Below are 19,529 nucleotides of genomic sequence, written 5' to 3'. Positions count from 1 at the left end.
CATAGATTTTATCTGTTACTTATTATTTTATTCTAGAATTGTACATTTATTGAGTGTCTTTATTTGTTCTGGTCTATGACCGTAATAAAATTTCTGAAAAATTGTTACAGATCATGTAACAACGGGGATGTAAGTGCGAAAAATGGTCACAAGTCACTTTTTTCAGTGCTGTTGTAACTTTGAATTGTCAGTAAATCAATGCTTTAAATCAAGGACTACCTGTAATTTCCTTAAGGTAAAGGTTCCCCTCGCACATATCTGCCAATTGTTCCCGACTCTAGGGGGTGGTGCTCATCTCCGTTTCAAAGTCGAAGAGCCAGCGCCGTCCGAAGACGTCTCCGTGGTCATGTGGCCGGCATGACTCAATGCCAAAGGCGCACGGAATGCTGTTCCCTTCCCACCAAAGGTGGTCCCTATTTTTCTACTTGCAATTGTACGTGCTTTCGAACTGCTAGGTTGGCAGAAGCTGGGACAAGTCACGGGAGCTCACTCCGTTACGCAGCAATAGGGATTCGAACCGCCAACCTTTCTGATCGACAAGCTCAGCGTCTTAGCCACTGAGCCACTACATTCCCTCATATAAGATCCTTAGGGATCCTTTTTAATCATAAAAAATATATATTTTCACCCCCAAAATGAAGGGAACGCTTCACGGTCACCACAGCCGCCATTTTGTCAACAATCAAATCCTACTCACATTGTCGTAATCCATGAGTTCGGTAGAGAGGCCGAACAACCGTTGAGCCAATAACTTTCCTGAAGCGATTGCGGTGGGCGTTAGTTCAGGGCGGCCCTTTGAAGGAATGAGAACATTAGAAGAAGATATTTTTTACAAGGTTTCTTTAAAGGAATCGACGTCTCAAGACTTCCCCAACCGTTTGGGTTAACTATTCGTCACTTTAGGACTTCCCTTTTCTAAATTCATTTCCCATGGTCCATTCTTTAATAAAAAATAAAAATTCTAGATAATCGATCTGAGGTAGAGGCAGATATTTCTCTCTCTGGGCACACTTGGAATATATCTGCGGAACAAAACTCCACATCGGTGACAAGTAGGGCATCCGGCCATTAAAACGCTCTGCTATTCCAGTCAGTTGCCCAGACATCACCCCTGCAAGGGATTATGGGGTGGTTAAATGATGATGATAAGAAACTGCAGGTAGTCTTGGGAGTGGTGCGACGGCCTAGAGGTGGAGTTCTCGCCTCGCAATCGGGAGGCTGTGAGTTTGATCCTAGGTAGAGGCAGATATTTCTCTCTCTGGGCACAATGAGAATGTATCTGCTGAACAAAACTCCGCCCTGGCAACAGGAAAGGCATCTGGCCATTAAAAAACACTCTGCTAGCTCCATTCAGTTGCCTAAGGCCCTGCAAGGGATTATGGGGTCATTAAAAGAAGATGAAGTTTTTTTTTTAAAAAAACCCTGTCCCTACGTAGGGAAGGCAAAAAGGATGCCCCTCGCTCTGACAATGGCCTTAGGCAAATATTGCAATATGGGTTCACGCCAATCCCCGTCGTATGTCAGTGACGATTTGATACGCCTTGCTATGATCTCTCAAACATCGTTCCTGTTGGTGGAATAAATAGGTTTTAACAGAAGAGAAGATGAATGGGAAGATTAAAAGAGAAAGATCTCTTTTAATCAGAAGAGAAGGGATGAGCTGTGGAGCCTTTGCGCTCTCTCTCCATGGAAAATTTCCTGGGACATTCAAAGCGTTTATACCTCAGTGATGTCCCCAATTGCAAAAATATGGGGGATCGAAGTGACTTCAGCTGGATCGACAAGGATTTTCCCCGTTTCCGGATTGGTTTTCACACCCACACGCTCCAGTTTAAGGGCTGCAGTATCTGGAGCCCGGCCTTTAGGGAAGGGGAAGCAAAAAGGAGAGGAAAGGAAAAGAGGAAGGGGACAGGAGAGGAGGAGGGAAAGAGGAGGAGCAGGAGTTAAAGGAGAAGGAGGAGGAGAAAAGGGAAGAGGAAGAGGAGAAGCAGCAGCAGGAGGAGAATGTGGAGAAGGAAGAGGAGAAAGAGGAAAAAGAAGAGTAGAAGGAAAAGCAGGAAGAGGAGTAGTAGAAAGAGAAAGCCGAGGAAGGAAAGAGGAGGAGCAGGAGGAGTTAAAGGAGGTGTAGAAGGTGAAGCAGGACGAGGAGGAGAAGGAGGAGGTGGTAGAAGAGGAGGAGGAGTTAAAGAAGAACGAGTAGTAGAAGGAGCAGCAGGAAGAAGAGAATAAAAAGGAGGAGGAGGAGAAGGAGAAGAATGTGGAGAAGAGGAGAAACAGGAAAAAGAATAGAAGGAAAAGCAGGAGAAGGAAGAGGAGTAGTAGAAGGAGAAAGCAGAGGAAGTGGTGGTAGAAGAGGGGGATGAGGAGGAAGAGGAGGAAAGAGAGAGAGACAGAATTATGGTTAAATCCCAACTATCCGATCCTGTCAAAGTTTGCAAGTCTGCAAATTTTACACACTTACTTATTACAACAAAACCACAACGAGAAACAGAATGACTTACAAAGTAATGGCAACACCGCCACTGCCAATGGCTCTGTAGATTGTTATTTCTAATTTTACAATAATATCACCATTTAATAAGTTTATTTACTCAAGACATTTATACCGCTGCCCGAGTCCATTGTGACTTTGGGCAGCATTGAAAATCCATTAATCAAAACTCCCAAAGAAAAACAGCATACCCCATTAAAACTAACACAATTAAACAGAGATTGATTTATCCAGTAAAATCGGTTGCATGCATCCCATCAATCTGGAACTCAACTCAACTTGACCTATGGACCAGGGAAGTCAAGGCTAACTGAGAACATGATATATACCACCCTGGGTTGTACAGATTATTGGCAGGGCATAAATCTCACAACAATAATATTAGTTGTATACTTTTGTGTGCATGGGAGAGACAATCCCATAGAATGCCAGTTACTTGTGGAACAACCAAAATCAAGAGATGGATTGATTGAATTCTATTAGTCAGGATTATCTTGCTCCAATATTATAATTGCTTAAAAAAAAAATTCAATGCTTAAATTACAGTGACTATATTTTCTGGGGGGGGGGGGATAATCACTCTTTTCAGTGTCATCGTAAGTCATTAAACGAACAGTTATAAATCAAGAACTGCCTGTATCACTTTTTACTTTGCCGGCCAGATCTAAGCACCCCGTGGGCCAGATCCGGCCCACGGGCCTTGAGTTTGACACCCGTTCTACGTCCTTTTTCTGCTTAATTTTCAATCTCCATCAATCCATTTTTTGCACAATCGCGTATCCTTTTAACTATTTCTTCATCTTGCGGCACATCTCCATCTTTCCAGTATTGTGCGAATAAAATTGTTCTTCCGAACAACTTATCTGCCTCGGAGTTCTTCTTTCTATGGTGGTATTACTTGGAACCCTGTCCCCCCCCCCACCTCCCCTGCACATAAGGAGTGACTATCTTGTGTTGGAAAACAACAACAGCAATAAGGGATATAGAACCATATATAGAATAGCAGAGTTGGGAGGGACCTTGGAGGTCTTCTAGTCCAACCCCCTGCCTAGGCAGGAAACCCTACACCACTTCAGACAAATGGTTATCCAACATCTTCTTAAAAACTTCCAGTGTTGGGGCATTCACAACTTCTGGAGGCAACTTCTGTTCCACTGATTAATTGCTCTCACTGTCAGGAAATTTCTCCTCAGTTCTAAGTTGCTTCTGTCCTTGATTAGTTTCCCCCCATTGCTTCTTGTTCTACCCTCAGGTGCCTTAGAGAATAGTTTGACTCCCTCTTCTTTGTGGCAGCCCCTGAGATATTGGAAGACTGCTATCATGTCTCCCCTAGTCCTTCTTTTCATTAAACTAGACATCCCCAGTTCCTGCAACCGTTCTTCATATGTTTTAGCCTCCAGTCCCCTAATCCTATTTGTTGCTCTTCTCTGCACACTTTCTAGAGTCTCCACATCTTTTTTATATCGTGGCGACCAAAACTGAATGCAGGATTCCAAGTGTGGCCTTACCAAGGCCTTATAAAGTGGTATTAACCCTTCACGGGATCTTGATTCTATCCCTCTGTTGATGCAGCCTAGAACTGTGTTGGCTTTTATGGCAGCTGCTGCACACGGCTGGCTCCTATTTAAAGAGTTGTCCACTAGGACTCCAAGATCCCTCTCACAATTACACACAGTTACACATCACAGGATGTGTGTGCTCACAGTTTAAAGATCTTGGATGTCAACGCAGGAAGCTATTAAGCCGGGGGAGGCCGAGGATTGTATGATGGATAAACAAACAGCACAGCCGGACAGCACATCTGTTGCACCTACACAACCACACATGCACACACCCAGAGCCAAACTCCAAAAGAAAACAACAGTTGTCCCATCAGAATGGCTGGCCGGAGACCTTTGTGGGTTCATTTCAGACGGAGAACCAATGCTTCCTTTGGAAGCACTGATGGATCCTTTCGGCACTTGGTTATCTGTCTGTCTTCCCCTCCCCTCTCCCCGCACAGAGGATGCTCTTCCTTTCTATGTCCCCGATGCTATCAGCTACCAAAAATAATCACAAAGCTTATCTCAGCTCGGATGTGAAACAACTTCCTACCACCGTTCTGGGTGTGTGCGTGAAGAAGATGGCTAACGGGCAGCTAAGAGGATGGGGGCGATTTTTGAGTTTCCCATTTCTGGCCCTTGCTGGAAAAATTAGCACATAATGTGGCATCTGATGCTTCTTGTTTTTTAAAAAAAATAGTTTTTGGGGAGGAAAATTTGGTTGGTTCTGAAGGCTCTTTTTGCAAAACAGGTTTGGTTTGGAATACCTCCAGAAAAGCACAACAGCTGAGCTTGTTGGGGATCTTACCAGAAACTTAATAGCAAAGAGAATGTATATTTGATTATTCATGTAATAACCGCAGCTAGAATTGCATCGGCACAAAACTGGAAAAGTGAAGAGATTCCTGCAGAGGAGAATGGGATGAGGAAAATATGAGAATGTGCAGAAATGAATGGATTAACCCTGGCAATTAAAGAGAAAGAACAAACTGGTTACGATGCGATACGGGGGAAAATTTATTGATGGTTAGAGGATAAATATAAAAATTAGATATAAAAGTAGAGGAGCAAAATATAGAAAATAGTTAATTTAAAATATATTTAAATATATTTATATTTATATATATATATATATATATATATATATATATATATATATATATATATATATATATATATATATACATACATACATACATACATACATACATACATACATACATACATATATATATATATATATATATATATATAGTTTGTGTTACAACCCCTGGTATGCCTAAATAAGCCCTTTATTTTATCAGCACAAATACAACACACACACACACACACATATATATATAAACTTATATTTAAGTTAATTTAAAATATAGAAAATAGTTAATAGTTAAGCAAACGAAGAGCTAAGCAAACTAAGAAGAGGATGTAAAGTATCAGATTTGTTTTAAGCATAAATATCATTTTGCAACATTTCTACATCATTAAACAGCCATGAGATTCCTTTTATCTGTACATATATACCTATATATATATATATGTTTGTGTGTGTGTGTGTGTTGTATTTGTGCTGATAAATAAATAAAGGGAGAGTAGTATAGATCTATTTCAAGCTATTTAGCTCTCATCAGCTAGCCATACCCTTACTGGGATTTGAACCTGGGCTGTATTACATATTAGGCAGGAGTCTTAGCCACTAAACCACAGGCTCTCCTCCTTATCAGCTGAGCCAGGGAAATAGGTATGTATTTGTGTTACAACCCCTGGTATGCCCAAATATGGGAGGGAGCTCACTAGAATAAATCTATAGAAATAGATCTATACTAGTCTCCCTTTATTTATTTATCAGCACAAATACAACACAAATATAAAAAGGCAACATTAAAAATAAAAATATGGTTTTCTGCCTGGATGGTTTTCTGTAATGAGCTGAAGGACAGAAAGGGGGAGTAGTGAGCTCTCTCCCATATTTGGGCATACCAGGGGTTGTAACACAAATACATATATATATATATGTGTGTGTGTGTGTGTGTGTGTGTGTGTGTGTGTATGTATGTCAATTTTTACACATTTTTCTCTTTCCATGTATTTATTTCTATACATCTTATATCCTTCTATGTACATATATTTCTCTTACATTTCTTATTCCTTGCTAGTTTAAATACAATCTATCTTACATTTTCCCCCTCTTGTTAATTCTGCAGTTTTGTGATTATTTACTGATTTCTTAATCTCTCCTTCCCTTTATTGCTTTCTCATTCTTTGCATCTTTCCTCTAGCCATTTGTACCATAAATTCCATACTGAGTAGTACTCGGATTCTTCTTTGTCTTTTATTTCCTTTGTCCATTTCGGTGCATTTGAATACTTTTTTAAATCACATTTTCTTACTGTTGGTGTGTTTTTGTTTTTCCAGTTCTGTGCGTATATTATTCTTGCTGCCGTTATTACATGTAGTATTTGATTTTTTTCTCATAGTTCTCTGTAATTATTCCTAATAAAAATAGTTCCGGTTTTAATTCTATTGGTTGTGTAATGATCTCTTTCAGTCAGTTTTTTTTATTTTTAGCCAATATTTTTTTGCTGTTGTACACGTCCACCACATATGGTAAAAATTTCTGTGTGCTTGGTTACATTTCCAGCACCCTGGTGAACATTCCAGAAACATAATCAGATTATTTAATGTGTTGGTATTTAAGCTAAGAATATAAATAATGAATATGATTGTAAACTGTTCTTAACTGTTATTGCATAAACATTTGTACCCAGATGACACACTGTGGAATGGAAGATGGATTCTTTGTACTAAAATAAAATAAATAAATTTGGGGGCAGGGGGGAAGTTTGCAAGTTAAACATTTAAACTCTGGATTCCAGGCTCAGTCCAGATTTGGTCTGCATGAAAGGAAAAAGCCAGATTCAAAACGATTTGTTCTCAGGTTTCTGAAAGTAATACAGGTATCACACAAGTTTTATCTTTACAGTGATGGAATACTATTGAAGGTCTGCTGGACCAACAGAGGACGAGTTATCCTGGAGAAAATCCCTCTATGGATTTATGAGCTGTGGGGGCGCAGAGGTTAGAGTGCAGTCCTGCAGGCCACTTCTGCTGGCTGCCGGCTACCTGCAATTTGGCAGATCGAATCTCACCAGGCTCAAGGTTGACTCAGCCTTCCGTCCTTCTGAGGTGGGTAAAATGAGGACCCAGATTGTTGGGGGGCAAGAGGCTGACTCTGTAAACCACTTAAAGCACTGTGAAGCAGTACATAAGTCTAAATATTATCTTCCTTCCTTCCTTCCTTCCTTCCTTCCTTCCTTCCTTCCTTCCTTCCTTCCTCCTTCCTTGTCACTTTTAATGCAGCATTGCAGGCTAACTCTGCCCACTGCCAGATGTTTGATCCTGACTGGTTCAAAGTTGACTCAGCCTTCCATCCTTACAAGGTGGGTAAAATGAGGACCCAGATTGTTGGAGGCCAGAGGCTGACTCTGCAAACTGCTTAGAGAGGGCTGTAAAAGTACTATGAAGCAGTATATAAGTCTAAGAATGCTATTGCTATTGAACAGTTTTTTTCCCCCGAACGCCATCACTCTGCTAAACAAATAATTCCCTCAACACTGTCAAACTATTCACTAAGGCTGCATTACTATTACTATTATCGTTCCTATCACCCATCTCCTCCCACGTATGACCGCATGACTGTTTATTGCTTATATCCTTATGATTTATTTTGGTATTGTTTCCTGATTGCTTATTTCTACCTGTGACTAGCATTAAGTGTTGTACCTTATGATTCTTGACGAATGTATTTTGTCTTTTTATGTACAGTGAGAGCATCTGCACCCAAGACAAATTCCTTGTTTCCACGCTTGGCCAATAAAGAATTCTATTCTATTCTATTCTATTCTATTCATTATTTTCTATTCTACTGTACTCTACTCTCTACTCTCTACTCTCTTCTCTTCTTTTATTTTCTCTTCTATTCTCTTCTCTTCTATTATTCTATTCTATTCATTCCTATTCTATTCTATTCTGTTCTACTCTATTCTATTCATTCTATTCTATTCATTATTTTCTACTCTAATGTACTCTACTCCTCTTCTCTTCTTTTATTTTCTATTCTATTCTATTCTATTCTACTCTACTCATTCCTGTTCTGTTCTGTTCTACTCTACTCTACTCTATTGCTATCTAAGTGTTTGCTAAGAGTCAATGCCAACTTGATAGAACGTGATCCATCATTCCATGATTCAATCAGCCAGACAACTCCATGCGTGCTCTTAGGAACTGGTCCTAAGCTTCTTGAAAACAAGCCCTTCTCTCCAAACACCACTATGCATGAAGCTTATCAGCCTAGTCGCATTCCGTAACTCTACGAAGGGGATTCCAAACCTCCCTGCAATTGACAGAGCCTGTTTCAACTCCCCAGGTTTGTTGTTGAAGTGGCTTAAGGAGGCTCAGCGGGAGTCCTATCTTCCACCACTCTCCGCAAGCTGTCCCTTTTCACTCAAGGTTTGTGACGGACACATCTGGAGGCAGGAAATGCTTTCCCAGTTTCCCCGGTCTGTTAGTGCAGACACCTGGCAGTCGATGTGCGGGGTAGAGAATGAAAACACCAAAGATAAACAAAACCCAAGAGTGAATCCCACATCAATTAGGCAGCTTTAGCCCTTAACCGACATAATCCTTTAGTCCCTTGGGGTGGAGTGCCTAGACTTCAGCTCTGGATTTCAAGCAAGCAGGGATGGGAAAGCTGGTTTGGTTAACCCCCCGACGGCTGGAATGAAAAAACTCCTTGCTAATGAGCATAAATAAAAGAACGGGGATCTGAAAACATTGGTTGTGTTTGCATTCCTGGGTAAGCTATGGCTCTTCAAGACTGTAGCTTTGCGGGGAGTGAGTTAAGTAAGCCGACATATATCTCCCAAGCTATAAACATCTGGCGCCTGCAGCTGGTTGGGGAAGCTAGGATAGAACCAAGTCAAGCCAACGATTTGGAGGGCAGCTAATAAACCTAGATGGCTCAGTCACGAGCCAGTGTAGGAAGAAATAGCAATAGCCCTTGGACTTATATACCGCTTCATGGTGCTTTTACAATTCTCTCAAAGCGGTTTACAGAGTCAGTCCGTTGCCCCCGACAATCTGGGTCCTCATTTTATACACCTCGGAAGGACGGAAGGCTGAGTCCACCTTGAAACGGCCAGGATCGAACTCCTGGCAGTGGGGCAGAGTTAGCCTGCAGTGCTGCATTCCAGCCACTGTGCACCATGGATGGAAGGAAGGAAGGAAGGAAAGAAGGAGAATAGCCAAGGTGGTGCAGTGGTTAGAGTGCAGTACTATACCTATCTACTCTCTCTCTCCCTACCTACCTACTGTATCTCTCTCTCTCTCTCCCTCTCTACCTACCTACCTACTTTTTTAAAAAAATTGCCTTTTCAAAACCTTGGTGCGCCTTATACTTCAGTGTGTCTTATACTCCGAAAAATACAGTATATACAGCTTCACAGTTCTTTACAGCCATCTCTAAACAGTTTCTCCCCGAGATGGGTAAAATGAGGACTCAGATTGTTGGGGGCAATAGGTTGATTCTTTAAACCCCTTAGAGAGGGCTAGGAAGCACTATGAAGTGGCATATAAGTCTAAGTATTATTGCTATTCCTTCCTTCCTTCCTTAATAACAAAAGCACTTAGACTTACCATATACTCGTGTCTTACCAAGTATAAGACACACCTTTTTCCCTCAAAAAAGAAGCTGAAAATCTGGGTGCGTCTTATACACGGAAAACAGCATTTTTTGCCTCCTGAAGCCCACCCCTTCACCAAAATGGCTGTGCAGAGCCTTTAGGAGGCTTTCGGAGAGCTCCTGGGGACTGGGGAGGGCAGAAATGAGTGAAAACGGGCCATTTTTTGCTCAATTGTACCCCTCAGTCCCCAGGAGCTCTCTAAAAGCCTGCATACGGGTATGCATGCAATTTTCTTGACAAAAAATGGGCCAGTTTTTGCGAAAAACGGGCTGTTTTTTTGCTCGTTCTTACCCCTCCCACCCCCAGGAGCACTCTGCAAGCCCCCCCAAAGGCTATTCATGCCTTTAAAAAAAAACAGGCCCGTTTTCGCGAAAAACGGGCCATTTTTGGGAGGTTTGCAGAGTACAAAACCTCCCCCCCCCTTTTGGAATTACATTGATCAAGTGCTGTGCCAGCAAAAACAAAGTCTTAGGTGCTGCAGATTGTCAGCTATTTCCTTCTCCAGCACATGGATAAATACACCTGGAAACATCTACCTACCTATCTACTCTCTCTCTCTCCCTACCTACCTACTGTATTTCTCTCTCTCTCTCTCTCTCTCTCTCTCTCTCTCCCCCTCCCCTCCCTCTACCTACTTTCGTACCTACTTTTTAAAAAAAATTGCCTCTTCAAAACCTTGGTGCGCCTTATTCTTCGGTGCGTCTCATACTCCGAAAAATATGGTATATATAGCTTCACAGTTCTTTACAGCCCTCTCTAAACAGTTCCACCCCCTCAAGGTCGCAAAAGGAGATCATGTGACCCTGGGACCCTGCAACCGTCATAAATATGAGTCAGTTGCCAAGCATCTGAATTTTGATTATGTGACCATGGGGATGCTGCAAACGGTCGTAAGTGTGAAAAACGGTCCTACGTCACTTTTTTCCCCATGTCATCATAACTTCGGTTACTACACAAAGGGTCGTAAAGCGAGAACTACCTGGGTGCGGCACCCAAGAGACGATTCATTCAAAGCGCAATTCGGAAATTCAAGCTAGCAAGCTCTGACTTCCCAGGTGCTCACCTGAGCCAAGCATTTTTTGCAGGTATTACAGGTAGGTAGATCCTTACCTACTGCCCACATCACTGTATCAAACTCGTCCGATTTTTCTTTGCCGGAGTCCGCAAATTTCCACGTCACCCTCAGCCGGCCATTGTCCAGCTTCTTGACTTTAGTGGGGCTGCATTTCTTTAGAAACCGGGTTCCGGAAGCTTCCATGTGGCTCGTCACCAGATTAGCCATTTGCTAAGAAGAGACAACAGGGATACTATTTTTAATCAGCGGAAAGCCTTCATGGCAAGGTGTCTGTCTTTCTCTGTGGTTTATATATCCTCCTCCTCCTCTTTTAACGACCCCATAATCCCTTGCGGGGTGGAGTCTGGGCAACTGAATAGAGCTGAGTATTTACTGGCCAGATGCCCTTCTTGTCACCAATGCGGAGTTATGTTCGGCAGATCTATTCTAATGGTGCCCAGAGAGAGAAATATCTGTCTCGACCTAGGATCCCAGCCAGGGGTGGGATTTGGAGGTTCTCCAAACTAGCCATAACGTTAGCTACGGGTTTCCCCCGAACCCAGGCCAACCCATAGCAGCCCACCCCTGAAGCTACCTGGTCAAATCCTCGAAGCGGGATGGTCCTGATGATCACGGTGGTGTCCAATCCGAGGCCGGTGAGAAAGCCGGCGCACTCGAGGGAAACATCTAGTGAGCGTCGGGATCAAGGAAAAATAATTCCGCTTGACTTTATTATTATTATTATTATTATTTTAAAAAGACGGGAATACGAAAAATAGCAAGATTTACGAAGAAAATCTGCAAATGTTCGATTTGCCTCTGGGTAGACCGAAATCAGGACTCATCTGAGGACACAGATATACCTCCAAGTGTCCTCAAGGACTCTCTAAAAAGGATGCAAATGACCAGCTGTCTGCAAGGAGTAGCAATCCTTCCGTTCCTCCACCATCTAGTCAGAGCTGAAGAAGCTTCTTGGATGACAAGGGAAACCTCTTCAAAAGAAATAAAAACAAGAAAGTCCAGTTGCCTCCTGAAAAAGCACCTTGGGGACAACCTTGGCCTGGATGGCTGAGAATCTCTACAGACTTTCAGCTATGCAATTTGGGGTGAACCCCCTTGGAATGGTGTGGGAATAAGGAACGGATTTCCAGAGAAAAAAATTGCAGACTAAAGGAACCACTTGCACCACTCAGGTGACCCTGAGGACAGAGATAAGCCTCCAAGTGTCCTCAACGACCCTCTAAAAGGATGCAAATGACCAGCTGTCTGCAAGGAACATCAATCCTTCCATTCCCCACTGTTCTGTTAGAGCTGAAGAAGCTTCTTGGATGAGAAGGGAAACCTCTTCAAAAGAAATAAAACAAGAAAGTCCAGTTGCCTGCACAATAATGCAGCTTAGTTTAAAAGATACAGCTGGCGCCAACAACCAACCTGTGGAAGAGAGAGAGAGAGAGAGAGAGAGAGAGAGAGAGAGAGGGAGGGAGGGAGGGAGGGAGGGAGAGAGAGAGAAATTGAAAATCAAATTAAGTTGGCACCTACGGTCAGAATTGAAACGATGGACTTCTTTCTTTTTCAAACAGTTTTTATTAAGTTTCAGAAAGGGATCAAAAGCAACGATCCAGGTAATGCTCGATTTATGACCATAATTGAGCCCAAAATTTCCAACGCTAAGTAAGACAGTTGTTAAGTGAGGTCTAGCCAGCTCTACTATGAGGCACAGCAAAAAAAATCACAGTCACAAAGTCAGACAGAACAATGACTCAGTGGAACGCCTTGCCTCCTTTCTCGCCTGGACTACTGCAACGCTTTCTACATGGGGCTGCCCTTGAAGAGCACCCGGAGGCTTCAGCTGGTCCAGAATGCGGCCGCGCAGATTATCATGGGGGTACCTAGCTTTCAAGAAGAGACTGGGCTGCCATTTGTCAGAAATGGTGTAGGGTCTCCTGCTTGAGCGCGGGGGTGGACTAGATGACCTAGTCCATTTGGGGAGAGGGGGCGGTATAAAAATCGAAATAAAGGTAAAGGTAAAGGATGACCTATAAGGTCCCTTCCAACTCTGTTTATCTGTAAACCTCAAAGCTGTTCTCTTGAAGACACTTCTGGTATCTCTCTCTTGCCTTCAGCAGGGGGTTGGACTAGAAGACCTCTTGAGGCTCCATCCAAGCAGCACAAAAAATTCCTCTCTGAAACCTATTCTCTCTCTCTCTCTCTCTTTTTTAATTCATAAACATTTTGAATACAGTGTATTGTCAGGGCGTATCATTTACAAAAAAAGAAAGAAAGAACAAAAAGAAATTAATTAATACATATCCCAATAACGATAATAATAGAATAACTTTAACTAGAGTTCTCTTTATATCAGCTTGTTTGTAATTCTGTTAATTACATCAGCATATTTGTAATTATAAATCATCTTTATATTTAATTCATACATAGCAGTAATCTTTCTTCGTGTAATTTCTACCTCTTATCTCTAACCACTCGTAAAATCTATTCCATGTTAAGCACTATTCTGTGTCTTCTTTGCCCTTTATTTTTAATGTCCATCTCTGTGCACCAATATTGTGCAAATACAATATCGCTGTTGTCAATGCACGCAAAACTAAATATATAGTCCCTATAACATAAGATTTCTGGGATTAAACCCAACCAAAGTATTTCTGGTCTGAAACCTATTCTCGCGATCCGGAATTTCAGCAGTCAAATGGTTAAAAGGAGAAGGGAAAGAAAATCAAGTCGGATGCTAGAATGACCCATTAAGAGCACACCCAAAGGCAGATAAAAGCAGCGTCGAGGTCTGAAGCCTTGGGGGCAAGCTGGAGCCTGTCAAAATAAATAATTAAAATAAAACTCCTCTCTTTTCCTAAAGAGCGAAAGAAAACAAGACAAATGCAGGAAAAAGAATTCCTTTTGCAAACAAAGCATTGGGGGGAAAAATACACCCACACAGCTCCCTCGACAGCAGAAAACAGAGGTGAGGGGAAGCATCTTCGGATACAGTCTCATCTCCCCCCCTCCTCTCATGAGGGACTACGGATAATTTGCAAGCAGGATTCCACCCCCCACCCCCAAACCCCCTTCCCAGAGATCTAACCCCACCCCACCTCCACCCCTTTGCCAAAAGAAAAAAAATGGAAAGAATGCGCCAAGACCGTGCGCCCGAAGTGACAGCTCCTCCAGAAGACAAATTTAAACGCGGGTGGCCAAGTCGGCCGAGACAATGCCGATGTCACCACTAATCCTTACAGGTACTAATAATGTAATTCCATTTCGGAGGAGGAGGAGGCCAGCACGGTGTGCTTTCTCGAGGGAGGCTGTGGGCTGTCATCCATACCGGGGACGGGGGGAGGGGGGGAGGAGAATGTGCCTGCAGGTTATTTATCTGAAGCCATCCACACGAAAAGTTCGGCAGGCGATCGATCAGCACAGAGCTAGTAAGGGACCTTGGAGGTCTTCTAGTCCAACCTCCTGGGCCACCTAGAAGTCTGCAAGGGGAGCCTATCCTAGGAGGTTCACATGGAACCAGAATCAGACTAGAACTGGAATCAGAGCAGAGTAGAGCAGAGTAGATCAGAATAGAATAGCAATAGAGAGGAGAATAGAATAGAATAGCAATAGAATAGGCTAGAATAGAATAGAATGGGCTAGAATAGAATAGAATAGAATAGCAATAGAGGAGAATAGAAAGCAATAGCAATAGCAATAGAGTAGGGTAGAGTAGAATAGAATAGATCAGAATAGAATAGCAATAGAGAGAATAGAATAGAATAGGCTAGAATAGGCTAGAATAGAATAGAATAGGCTAGAATAGAATAGAATAGCAATAGAGGAGAATAGAAAGCAATAGCAATAGCAATAGAGTAGGGTAGAGTAGAATAGAATAGATCAGAATAGAATAGCAATAGAGAGGAGAATAGAATAGAATAGGCTAGAATAGAATAGAATAGAATAGAATAGAATAGAATAGGCTAGAATAGAATAGAATAGCAATAGAGGAGAATAGAAAGCAATAGCAATAGCAATAGAGTAGGGTAGAGTAGAATAGAATAGATCAGAATAGAATAGCAATAGAGGAGAGTAGAGTAGAATAGAATAGAATAGCAGTAGAGGGGAGGGGAGTAGAGTAGAATAGAATTGCAATAGAGTAGAGTAGAGTAGAATAGCAATAGAGTAGAGTAGAATAGAATAGAATGGAATAGAATAGCAATAGAGAGGAGAATAGAATAGAATAGCAATAGAGTAGAGTAGAATAGAATAGAATGGAATAGAATAGCAATAGAGAGGAGAGTAGACTAGAATAGAATAGCAATAGAGGAGAGGAGAGTAGAATAGAATAGCAATAGAGTAGAATAGAATAGCAATAGAGTAGAGTAGAGTAGAATAGAATAGAATGGAATGGAATAGAATAGCAATAGAGAGGAGAATAGAATAGCAATAGAGGAGAGGAGAGTAGAATAAGGAAATAAGAGAACAGAATGTAGAATAACAGAGTTGGAAGAGGCTAAAACATATGAAGAACGATTGCTGGAACTGGGTATGTTTCGTTTAACGAAAAGAAGGACTAGCGGAGACATGATAGCAGTCTTCCAATATCTCAGGGGTTGCCCCAAAGAAGAGGGAGTCAAACTATTCTCCAAGGCACCTGGAGGCAGGACAAGAAGCAATGGGTGGAAACTAACCAAGGAGAGAAGCAACCTAGAACTAAGGAGGAATTTCCTGACAGTGAGAACAATTAATCAGTGGAACAACTTGCCTCCAGAAGTTGTGAATGCCCCAACACTGGAAGTCTTTAAGAAGATGTTGGATAGCCATTTGTCTGAAGTGGTGTAGGGTTTCCTGCCTAGGAGGGGGGTGGACTAGAAGACCTCCAAGGTCCCTTCCAACTCTGTTATTCTGCTATGTCTATCATTCTAAGGCTCTATTTGACTATGATTGCAAATGCTGAGCCACACCTTCATATGACAAAACTTGGGAGTTAAGTCTCTCTCTTCTAGACAGCCATTGATCAAACTACAGCCAGGCCATTTGCAAGGCAATAATCCATACAGATTAAAAACTAAAAAACCAAAGGAGGACTGAAAAAGGGGAGTGGGGGGGGGCGAAGACCCCCTAAATGCAGACTCCGAGCGCCTCTCCCCTCACTCACCCCCACCCCCCATCGGTTGCGAAACACGGTTGAATGCGGTGCTACTGTACCCCTTGGGGCTTATTTTGACTAAAGCTGAAGAATGCAAAGTATAAATAAACAACAGGGACCTTCTATCATGACACCTGTTACAACATGCAAGAGAAGAGAAGGGGGCCCGGAGCCCATTTTCAGAGAAACCTCTCCACGACGTGAGACTATTTGTTTAGCTTTTTTGCAAACACACGTTTACAGGATGCGCAGCCCGATTTCTCTGGGCTACACTAGGTTAGGGCCTCCAAACTATTTTCAATTCAGAACAGAGCTGGAAGGGACCTTGGAGGTCTTTTAGTCCAGCCCCCTGCCCAAGCAGGAGAGCCCATACCATTTTAGACAAGTGGTTGTCCAATCTCTTCTCAAAAGCCTCCAATGATGGAGCACCTATGATTTCCAGAGGCCAGCTGTTCCACTGCTTAATTGTCCTCACTGTTAGGAAGCATCTCCTCAATTCCAGGTTGCTTCTCTCCTTGATTAGTTTCCATCCATTGTTTCTCGTCTTGTTTTCGGGAGAATAATTTGACTCCTCTTCTTTGGTGCAGTCCTTCAAAAACTAGATTACCTCAAATACTCACATGTCACCTCTAATTCTTCTATTCCCTAGACCGGCCATACCCAATTCCTGCAACGGTTCTTCATATGTTTTAGTTTCTACGCCTTTAATTATCCTAGTTGCTCTTCTCTGCATTTTTTTCCATGGTCTCAGCATCTTTTTTTTTTTTGAGACCATAAACCGGATGCAGTATTCCAGGTATGGTCTTACTAAGGCAGGAGAAGGAGAAGGAGAGGAATGGGGAAAGGAATGAGGAAATAAAGTAAATGAGAAGGGAAGTAAATAGATGGGGAAGGGAAGGGAAGAGAAGGAAAGGGAACAAAAGAAGTAAATGAGAAGGGAAGAGAAGGAAGTAAATGAGAAGGTAAGGGAAGTAAATAGATGGGGAAGGGAAGGGAAGGAAGGAAATGAGAAGGGAAGGGAAGTAAATAGATGGGGAAGGGAAGGAAAGGAAGTAAATTTGAAGGGAAGTAAATACATGGGGAAGGGAAGAAAAGGAAGGAAATGAGAAGGGAAGGGAAGAAAATAGATAGGGAAAGGAAGGAAAGAAAGTAAATGAGAAAGGAAGGGAAGTAAATAGATGGGGAAGGGAAGGAAAGGAAGTAAATTTGAAGGGAAGTAAATACATGGGGAAGGGAAGAAAAGGAAGGAAATGAGAAGGGAAGGGAAGAAAATAGATGGGGAAAGGAAGGAAAGGAAGTAAATGAGAAAGGAAGTAAATAGATGGGGAAGGGAAGGAAAGGAAGTAAATTTGAAGGGAAGTAAATAGATGGGGAAGGGAAGTAGAGGAAGGAAATGAGAAAGGAAGGGAAGTAAATAGATGGGGAAGGGAAGAAAGGAAGTAAATGAGAAGGGAAGGGAAGCCCCATTCCTGCTCCATGCATTTAACCCAGCCAGGCTACACAGATACTAAGGGTATTTTCCTCCATAACAGCAAAGATATCACAGCATTGGAAGGAAGACTATTCAGTAACACAAACTGTTGCTGCCCTCTCGTGGTCCACGCAAGTGCAACAAACCTCACCCCCCCAAGAGGGCCGAGTGATATGACATCACAGGCTTTGGAGAAAGATAATTCTATTTTAGCAGCCAAATGTTAGATGAGGCAGCTCGAAGCAGCTTGCAAAACAATGGAAATCACGTAAATTTTCCCCCTGCCCAGAGAGGGCTAGATAGGAAAGACTTACGTTTTCCCAGGGGATCTTTTAAGCCAGAAAAGGTCGTCGCTTGTAATTCCCAACTCTTGAGCTCCTGCAACCTGAAAATAGGAAGAAACAGAATTATGGGTCTGGAAGGGACCTTGGAGGTCTTCTAGTCCAACCCTCTGTTCAAGGCAGATCTTGTATCATCCAGGTCAAATGGTCGTCTGGTCTGTTTATGAAAACCTGCAGCAATTTGAAAGCCCGTTTAAAAAAAAATAGCCACATGACTATGGAGACATTTCGGACAGCGCTGGGCTCTTTGGCTTTGAAACGGAGATGAGCAGCGCCCCCTCGAGGCAGGAATGACTAGCACAGGGCTCGGCAAATTTAAACCCTCAAAGAGCCATTTGGACCACATTTCCACAGAAAAGAAAACACCGGGGGCCACAAAGGTCCTAACCGGAAGCCCCCCGTTCAAAGAAGAAGGGAGTCAAACTATTCCCCAAGGCACCTGAGGGTAGAACAAGAAGCAATGGGTGGAAACTAATCAAGGAGAGAAGCAACTTAGAACTGAGGAGAAATTTCCTGACAGTGAGCACAATTAACCAGTGGAACAGCTTGCCTCCAGAAGTTGTGAATGCCCCAACACTGGAAGTCTTTAAGAAGATGTTGGATAACCATTTGTCTGAAGTGGTGTAGGGTTTCCTGCCTAGGCAGGGGGTTGGACTAGAAGACCTCCAAGGTCCCTTCCAACTCTACTATTGTATTGTATTGTATTATTGTATTGTATAATTCTGGAGCTGACCGGAAGTTCAGTTCCCCCACCATAGAGTCTCCTCCTAGCGTGGTGTCCTTGTTCCTCTGCTAACCGGAAGTCCGGCTCCCCCCCACCATAGAGTCTCCCCCTAGCGTGGTGTCCTTGTTCCTCTGCTAACCGGAAGTCCGGCTCCCCCCACCATAGAGTCTCCCCCTAGCGTGGTGTCCTTGTTCCTCTGCTAACCGGAAGTCCGGCTCCCCACCACCATAGAGTCTCCCCCTAGCGTGGTGTCCTTGTTCCTCTGCTAACTGGAAGTCCGGCTCCCCCCACCATAGAGTCTCCCCCTAGCGTGGTGTCCTTGTTCCTCTGCTAACCGGAAGTCCGGCTCCCCACCATAGGGTCTCCTCCTAGCGCGGCGTCCTTTTTCCCCTACCTGTCATAACCGAAAGCCCTATCAATTGTGGAGACAACTGGGAAACCCTCCCCTGGCCATAGAGTTTTCTCCTGGCGCAGTGCTTCTCTCCCCCCCTCCCCCCACCGGAAGCTCCTCTCAAAATTGTGGCGCCGATCGGTGACGGAGCCGCAGTAGAGGGAGGAAAGAGCCACATGAGGCTCCAGAGCCACAGTTTGGACTAGCACATACGTGCGAGGGGAACCTTTACGTTAATGATACCATTTTTTAACCTCCAATCCTTCCATCTAATTATTACTTTATATAAAAGAAGTCCAGACATCGGGGGAGAACTCCTTCCGTTAATCAAACTTGCGCGACAGATCAGCCAAAAAGCTGCCCCGAGGTTAACTCATGTTAATGCCAAGTATTCAAGAGACTGAGGTTACCTCTGTGGGGTATCTTGGTCTGCCACCAGTAGCGAGAACTACGCGGTCTGCGGTGAGCAGCGTCTAGGAATAATTAAAGAGGAAAAGAAAAACAGGAAGAGGAATTCAGACCAAGCGTCTTTAGACCATCCGGAGTCTTCATGTCACACTGGGAAAATATAGTTCTCTCCCAAAGTATAATATCACATCATGGCAATTATGGGTCATATAATAGCACTTAGACTTATATAC

At 43.0% G+C, this 19,529-nt stretch overlaps 1 protein-coding gene across 1 annotated transcript in view; it reads right to left on the bottom strand.

Annotated features, from left to right (window-relative positions):
• TXNRD2 (thioredoxin reductase 2) overlaps positions 1–19,529 on the bottom strand; it is a 35,972-nt gene that overhangs the window by 6,803 nt on the left and 9,640 nt on the right. The window contains exons 6-12 of the mRNA XM_081966527.1: positions 19,299–19,361; positions 17,747–17,817; positions 12,236–12,255; positions 11,420–11,511; positions 10,881–11,055; positions 1,723–1,859; positions 698–793 (exon numbers count right to left, since the gene is read on the bottom strand). Coding sequence (XP_081822653.1) covers positions 698–793; positions 1,723–1,859; positions 10,881–11,055; positions 11,420–11,511; positions 12,236–12,255; positions 17,747–17,817; positions 19,299–19,361 — 654 coding nt within the window. The remainder of the gene's footprint in view (positions 1–697; positions 794–1,722; positions 1,860–10,880; positions 11,056–11,419; positions 11,512–12,235; positions 12,256–17,746; positions 17,818–19,298; positions 19,362–19,529) is intronic.

This window comes from Natrix helvetica (genome assembly GCF_964273705.1).
Source record: "Natrix helvetica genome assembly, chromosome: 14".
In the NCBI taxonomy this organism is placed as follows: Eukaryota; Metazoa; Chordata; class Lepidosauria; order Squamata; family Natricidae; genus Natrix; species Natrix helvetica.
Note: the sequence above shows the minus strand (reverse complement) of the source record. Positions and strands in the feature narration are given on the sequence as shown.